The following is an 8,263-nucleotide window of genomic DNA, read 5'->3' as shown; positions in this document are numbered from 1 at the left end:
TTGGGAAAACTAATTACAATCTTCTTTCTTTGCTCTTTCCTTTTTATGTCCCATTTCCTTTCCAAAAAATGCATTGACTTTTTTTTTTTTCCTAAAATGCTCAGCTTTACAGGGAATCAATTCAGGAATACTGAGAAGGTTTTCCCTTTTCCATCACGGAAAGTCTGACACTTTACTATCCCAGCAAGAGGAGCAAAGGGTTTACTATATATTTGCATAATTGATTAGAAAAACGGGAATGCCTGAGCCTCTGAAAAAGGGGCTCTGCATCTTTAAGGCTCCACAGGGCTCTGTCTGTGCTCTCTACGCAGGCAGAGCAGGCTCTGCCGCAGCGACTCATCCTACCCATAAGGTTCAGTTAGCCAAGGTGGAGGATGGGAAAAGAATGGAACTGTCCCAGCTACTCAATGAGATCAGGGCAAACTATGAAAAGCTCCTCACCAGAAATCAGATAGAGACCATGCTCTCAACAAGGATCCAGGTAATGATTTCATACAGACAGGCACCTTCCAGGATAAGGAGACAATCCATGTCTATCCAATTCCTGTCCCAGCCTCTCTGAGGTACAGTATTTCCTTTTCAATGCAGCGTATACTGGGGAAAGAATTTAGGTTTTATAGCAATGTGGCTGAGACTACAGGGGGAAATGTTCTGATTATACTGTTAAACGGCCATTAAATAAATGTTGGTTGATGAATTTGATTTTTATGCAAATTATGATGCCACTATCGTTAACAAAACATACAAGAAAATGGTGCACTCTAATCCTCTTTAAGTATCCTTCAGGAAGAAAGCATTTCAAATACCCTTCAAAGATACTGTGGGGTTATTTATGGAGCTCATTTAGATAGCATATTTAAAATGACAAGCTTTATAGGGAGATTTATTAGCTTGCACACTCTCTGGAGATAAAACTAGGTAAAATATTTCCGAACAGTCTCTGTCATCATTTATTAATGAGCTCAGTTTTATATCAGATTGTTATAAATAGAAATCATCTCGGTATGTGAAATGGCATTCAGAAACAATGATCTAAATTATGACAATCAAAACTCCCCAGATTGATTACAGATTTTTGCTTATTATGAGATGAGAAATGTTTATTTCTAACACAAAGGATGAAATATTTACATATTTTTAAAAAGAGAGATAACTTAAATAAGGGCTAAATCTTAATTCATAGGCTTACTTAGTTTTAAAGTGACAATCACCTTTAGCAATTAAGGTCTCAAGTCTTTCAACAAATTTATAAATAAATATTTTAGAAACAAAGATTCAGAAATGTAGCTGATTTTTGTTTTGTTTTGTTTTTAGTTTACCTATCAAATCTGAGTTCAAGTTCTATTACAAGCACCCAGTTACAGCAAAGAATTTACTTAAGAACATTTCCAAATGAGAAAAAATATATATACTGCTAGGAACTCACAGGCCTTTATTCCATTAGCAATTCATTTTTAGTAACACTATAAATTTTATATCTGGGTAAGATGTTCGGTCTTCATAAACAATAGTCAGTATTCTAGATTAAGCAAAGACACTTGTATATTTGCATTAGGTATTGGAATAGTTCACACGCCTTTTACAAAAGGAAGGAAAAAATGGACGATTTCTGAAGATGATAAAGCAAATAAACATTTTATTTTGCAAATAATAGTTTACAAGTCACAGTGCTAAAATGAGTAAATTCAAATGAAAACGCAGGATTACGATACATTTTGTTTAGACTTTTAAACTAAAAAACTGTGTTAATTTTTTTTAAATTCCGAAAGTCAGCTGGAATAAATTCAAGAAATCCTGATTAATTATCAGGAAATAAAGAAGCATAAACTGTTTTAGTTACCTATTGTTGTGTAACAAACCACCCCAAAACTTAATGGATTAAAACAACAACCATTGTATTCTCTCTCACGATTCTGTGAGTTGTCTGGGCTCAGTAGGGTGATTCTTCTGCTTCATATGATGTTGGCTGGGACTGTAATTATCTTGAGGCACAACTGGGCTGGAATGTCCACGGTGGCTCACTCATGTGTCTGGCACCTTGGCAGGGGCTTGCTGGAAGACTGGCTCAGCTGGGACAACTGGGCCTGTTTCTGTCTCTCTCCATGTGGCCTCGCTACACAATCTCTCCAACAGGGTATCCAGACTTCTTACATGGTGGCCCAGGGCTCCCAGAGCACAGAAGTGGAAGCTGTCAGAGCTTCTTAAGGCTTACGCCTGGAACTGGCATGGCATCACTCCTGCCACATTCTATTGATTAAAGCAAGACACAAGGTCAGCCCAGATTCAATGCGGAAGGGGCCCACACAAGGACATGAATATTGAAAGGTGTGGTTCATTGGTGGCCATCTTTGGAACCTAGCTACCACACAAGCTTAGCTGCCAGTTCCATACTCAAAATCCAAAAACCCATAGATACTGGCATTTTTATGCTCTCGTATGTCCAAAAATTTTTACATTCTCTTTTGTAGTTGCTCTAGCATGTAAGGCTACATCACTCTGCCAAGTTAATACTAAGAAAAAGTGACATAACAAACCAAAAGAAACATGAATTTTGTTCTCTAACACCTTGCCCTAAATTTTGTTCAGACTTTCATTTACTCAAATGTTTCCTTAAAAAAAAAAAAAAAGAAAACCCATTGTATTACCAAACTAATTTTTTAATTATAAAATATATTTTAATAAGGACATTAAAAAGTTGTAATTTTTGGCTTCAAAATGCTACAGTCAATCCATGCGTTGCTTCCACTTGCGGTCAAATGTTGAGAGTTCTGCCAAAAGAGACTTCCATTTAATTCCAGTATCGGCATAACAATATTTAAAGCAGAATATAAAATATTCAACTTGTTATTTAATGAGGACATTTAGAAAATAAAATTTTTAAAGATGTTATTTTTTGTTACTACCCAGATACCCATGCCTTCTAAAAAGACCAATTTGAAAAAGGTAAATCAATAATGAGCACTCTTAATACAGAAGTCCAATTTAGACCCTGGAGCCCTGGTGGCACAGTGGTTAAGAGCTCGGCTTCTAACCAAAAGGTCAGTTTGAATCCACCAGCCACTCCTTGGAAACCCTATGGGGCAGTTCTACTCTGTCCTATAGGGTCACTATGAGTTGGAATCAACTCAACAGCAACAGGTTTGATATTTTGTTGTTTTTTTTTTTAATGCCTATGGTAACTTAATTCTTTAAATTATTAATAACATATTTTCCAGCAGTAAATGCTCCATATCCATACACCTGGTCCTAGAATCAGAGATCACAAATTTAGGACCAGCAAACTTTTTTTTTTTTCCTTAAAGTAGATATATTTTTCCATATTTCACAGGTTGTCATAGTTGGAAGGGACTTTCGAGTCCCTGAGAAAACTGAGGCCGAGAGAGTGCATCTGACTTGCTCGCGTATTTAATTAGCAACTAAGTGTTAGAACAGACATTTGTAATTCAACAATTTAAAGGAAAAAAAGGATTCGATTCCTACACTATTTTTCTATAATGGTTTTTAAACATCCCATTTTTTTAAGAGCGCTCTTTGTGTTTTTGTTGTTGTTGTTGGCTTTCCTATAGCTAGAAGAAGATATAAGCAAAAAAATGGACAAAGATGAAGAGGCTTTAAAGGCAGCTCAAGCAGAACTCAAGGAAGCCCGGCGTCAATGGCACCACCTGCAAGTGGAAATTGAATCTCTCCATGCTGTGGTGAGAACGCTCTCAAAAGCAATTGGCCCACTGAGTCACCAGATGTTCCTTGATGAAGGGAGGGAAAGGAAGAATGTCCATTACTTTACAGTGAGAGAATGAAAATCAAGGCCACTGGATTCTATTCCTGGTCCTAGTTCCACTATTCCACCCCCATCATGGCCGTGGCTGTTATCAGTTCACTCAAGGTTTAGTTCATGCCCATAAAAATGAAGTAATACTTGTTTATCACCCTGGGGTTCTCTAACTGTTGAAGTGGGAGAATAGGCTGTTTGTCGATATCCAAAGAATTAACAGTGGGAACTCTTATGCACGCCACTGGAGACTGCTAACAGAAAAATATTTGAGCACTTTCCTGAAGTGCCTTTTATAAGCAGTCTACTCTGGCTTTGATAGTCAATAGTCTATATTTTTAATATTTAAGAAATTTGATACATCAGAATGATAATGAGTTAATCACACCGCAGAGGATATTTTTGCCCCAGGAATTACAACTGAATTCCTGTGAAATAGTAAGCTCTCTAAAACAAACCCGTTGCCTTTGAGTCAATTCCGACTCTATGTATATAAAATAGAAATTTTTTTTCAATTTAGGCGCACAAAAAGCTTTAATACCTCTTGCATAAGCAAGGGACAATTATTACGGCCTCTTAAAAAAGATGAGAACCCAAGAGAGTGAAGAGAATGCAAATCCGATTTCAGACACATTTTTTTTCACTTACTCACTGATGAGTGTCTATATAACACAGGAAAGGGGCCTTGAAAACTCCCTACATGCCAGTCAGCAGCATTACCAGATGCAGCTGCAAGACCTAGAAGCTGTGATTGAAGGACTAGAAAAAGAGCTACAGGAAGTAAGGCGGGGCATTGAAAAGCAGCTTCAAGAGCATGAGACGCTTCTCAACACGAAGATGAGGCTAGAACAAGAAATAGCAACTTACCGGCGCCTCCTAGAAAAGGAAGAAATCAGGTACCTGGTTCTATATAGTTAATGACAAGCGGCCAGAAATACTGAGCCATTTAAATCACTGTTGATGCAGTCAGAGAAATTAAATCTTAAAAACCATCATCACCATGACGTACTCACTGAGTTCCTATAATAAAACAGGATTGGTATGCCCCGTAAAGGGTAAGAAAGAGCAAAGAACAATTTCTGGCCTTCCCAAGTTAGGAATGAAACTGCCAAAGTTGAGGGCATTAGCTACAACAAGGAGCACATCAAGCTAGAACAAAATACAAACAAGTCTCAATCACTACAAAAATGACCTTTCTCAATTTCTTACTTTCCTTGCCACTCATCTCTTTTGGGATTAGTCTGTGCTTTGTATGCATCACCTCAAAGAAAGTTTGGAAAATTCACGTATTATCACCACACAATCCCATACTCTACCCACCCCCACACACACACCCATATCAAACATCGAAATAATGATGATGATGATGATGTAGATAAAGATAAGAATATAAAAAGCAGATTATATTACAACAATGGAAAGCAATATTTTTCTGAGTACATGATTCAAAAGATTCCCAGATGTCCTGAGTAAGGAAAGGTATTAAAAGAGGAATTCTTTCTAATTAACAGTTTTATAATCTGCAGTTATTTATAAGCTCGTAAAGCTTTGAATATAGCACAGCCTCCCAGTCTCCAGGTTCCCATAAAAAGAAATCCTCATTCTTGCTTGCTTCAGAATTCTGAGTCCTCTACAGAACTAGAGGAAACAACTTCAGCCTATAATAAAACTCTTGACAGTTACTAATTCTTTGAAAACATACCACTTACTAGCTGAGTGACCTTGGGCAAGTTATTTAACCTGTGTCTCAGTTTTCTCAACTGCAAAATGGGAATAATAATACTACCTACCTCATAGAGGTAGGTGAGGATTAAATGAGTTAATGTTTGTGAAGTGCTGAAAGCGGTACTTGGCATGTGGTAGGTACTATATAAGTGTTAAACAAAATAAGTGGTTGCAAATTTTATTTAATTCCGAATCATTCAAGATGTTGACAAATTGACCCTTTAATATTTCTATAATACAATTTTTAGAATTTTATTGTGCTATATTTAAGATGTACTAGAAGGTATAAAGAAAAATATAACGAACACTCATGTATCTACTTTTCCCAGTTTGAGAAGTAAAGCATTTCCAATGTAGTTGAAGTCCCCCAGGCATCTAACCGCCCCACCGCATCTCATTCTCCCTTCCCCTAACCTGGCTCAGGAAGTGGATATTTACCAGTCTCATACTAAAATGTATGTATCCCTAAACAAAACGGAATTGTTTTGCATATTATTTTAACCTTTATAAAATGAGCTGCAGCTTACCTTTTTTGCACTCAATGTTATGCTGCAGGATTCATCCATAAAGATACAGTGTAGCCTTATTTCATTTATTTTCCCTCTCAGTAGTATTTCCATTGTATGAAAATGGCTAGAACATACTACCATTTATCCATTCTTCTGGTGGTGGACATTTAGGTTGTTTCGGCTATTTGCTATTACAGTGTTGCTCCTATAATTCTTTGCATTTTCAGATATTACGGTTCTATCCAAGGTGGGAAAAAAGACCAAAAACCTACCACAAGTAGAGTTGGTTTTGTTTTACCTTCAGGTGAGTTTCTGATGTAAGTAAACTAACTTGAAAACTTAAGTTACATTTACAGGAATTATAATGAAATTAAATACTCTAAAGTAGCAAAGGAGCCCTGGTGGCACCAATGGTTAAGCACTTGGCTGCTAACTGAAAGGTTATAGCCCACTCAGTGGCTTAGCGGGAGAAAGACCTGGTGATCTGCTGCCATAAAGATTACAGCCAAGAAAACCCTATGAGACAGTTCTGCTCTGCCACGCGGGGTGGCTATGAGTTGAAATTGACTCGAAGGCACCTAACAACAACAAAGAAGCAAAAACAACCACTATTTGAATAAAAAGTTTGCCACATAAATTAACTGTGAACACTACCTGAATATTGTAATTTAATAATTAATACATAACTTTTTGCAGCCATTATCAATGAAGTATCTTTTTCAACAAAAGTCTCACAAAAGTGTGAGACTGAAAACGTGGAAACCGTAACCAAACAGGCGATATTAAACGGAAATATTGTGAAGGAGAGCACTGAAGCTCATGGCACTATACAGTAAGTAAAATTCTGACTAAGAAATAATAATAAACATATGCAAATAAACTCATTTCAACTGAGTAATCCCAGGAATTAATCTTCTTTGTTTGAGTGTTTCTAAACATAAAGTTTTACTATATGGTGAATTTTAATCTGACATGACAGCCATTTTGTAAGATATATACGACTGTATATTAGATGGGAATATAAGCAAAAAATCAGATGAATTCACCATTTTTCCAAAAAATACAACTAAAACATGAGAATTCCATAGAAGTTCCGTAGAATTCCATAGAAATTCCACAGAAATTATATTCATGATTTTTAAGTATATAAATTATAAATTCCACAAACTACAAATTATACAGTTTCTTGATTTATTTTTCACAGATATGGCATACATTTTATATAAAGGCTTACTTTATCGTTTCAGGACAGAGAAAGTTGATGAAGTTATTAAAGAATGGGAAGGTTCCTTCTTTAAAGATAACCCTCGATTAAGGAAAAAATCTGTTTCTCTTCGATTTGATCTTCACTTAGCCGCCACCGATGAAGGGTGTTTACAGACTAAGCAGGATAATCTACCAGATATAGAAGTCAGGCTTATCATGAGAAGATCGTGCAGTATCCCCTCTATCAAACCTCCATCAGCAGCTAATTAACCCAAAGACAGTATCTGACATGATTTGAAAATGTCATTAGGATGGACCTAGGTGGGCCATGCTGGGCCCCTCCATTCCTAAATGTAAATTACTAAGTACGTATGGAAAAGGTTATAATCAATGTGTGATTCTCTTCAGGAAAAAAGCAAAATAGTAAGAGACAAAGTTTCTCTGAATCTAATTATGGATCTATTTTATGGGGAGGAGGAGGCTTAAAAATAAAATTAAGAATACAGTATGGTTTCTATTTTTATTCTGCAAATATTCTTTTTCTTTTTTCCTTGAAATTTTATTAGGGACTGTTGGCAGTAAACTGGCTTAGTTAAATCTTTGTAATTTCACTCAACAGCTGAATACTCTAAAGAAAAAGTAATTGTTTGTTTAAATATGAATTTATTATGAGAGTCATACTGAGTTAGTCATTATTCCACGACTGATTAAACCTAAAAAGTATTTTCTACTAAAAAAAAAAGGAGTTATTAAAAAAATTTTTTAAAGAGGACTCACTACTCACTTCACCAGGATTTTTTTGAGACAATCATTTGAACCCTTAGAAAAATGACTCCCCTAAAGAGTTATTTTCCTTGTGTAGTTCTAAGCAAGCTATAGAACATAGCCCAAGACTAATTTGATAATTAAATAATATTCAGTTAATCTACATCTGTAAATTGTCTATAATCATTATCTTTCTGATTTCCAGAAAGCTTACTTTAATCAAAGAACTTTAAATGTTGAACGCTCCCCTACTGACAAAAAAAAAAAAAAAAGATCAGCTGTACAAACA

At 35.9% G+C, this 8,263-nt stretch overlaps 1 protein-coding gene across 1 annotated transcript; it reads left to right on the top strand.

The window, feature by feature from the left end:
- The first annotated feature begins 378 nt into the window (after positions 1-378).
- On the top strand, positions 379-7,617 carry KRT222 (keratin 222). Its single transcript, XM_004378080.1, has 6 exons — positions 379-481; positions 3,567-3,695; positions 4,445-4,665; positions 6,231-6,307; positions 6,700-6,835; positions 7,251-7,617. The coding sequence occupies exons 1-6, from the start codon at positions 386-388 to the stop codon at positions 7,477-7,479; spliced, it is 888 nt and encodes a 295-aa protein (XP_004378137.1). The 5' UTR covers positions 379-385; the 3' UTR covers positions 7,480-7,617.
- Positions 7,618-8,263: the final 646 nt, after the last annotated feature.

The sequence above is a fragment of the Trichechus manatus genome, unplaced genomic scaffold (assembly GCF_000243295.1).
Source record: "Trichechus manatus latirostris isolate Lorelei unplaced genomic scaffold, TriManLat1.0 scaffold00054, whole genome shotgun sequence".
Classification (NCBI taxonomy): Eukaryota; Metazoa; Chordata; class Mammalia; order Sirenia; family Trichechidae; genus Trichechus; species Trichechus manatus.
The sequence above is the reverse complement of the archived record's forward strand: the minus strand, read 5'-3'. Positions and strand labels throughout refer to the sequence as shown.

Excerpts from the sequence above, each read along its gene's own strand:
- KRT222 (XM_004378080.1), top strand. The coding sequence starts at position 386 with ATGGAACTGTCCCAGCTACTCAATGAGATCAGGGCAAACTATGAAAAG. Across the intron at positions 6,308-6,699 it reads TGGTTTTGTTTTACCTTCAG|CCATTATCAATGAAGTATCT; the intron begins GTGAGTTTCTGA and ends AACTTTTTGCAG. Across the intron at positions 6,836-7,250 it reads GAAGCTCATGGCACTATACA|GACAGAGAAAGTTGATGAAG; the intron begins GTAAGTAAAATT and ends TTATCGTTTCAG.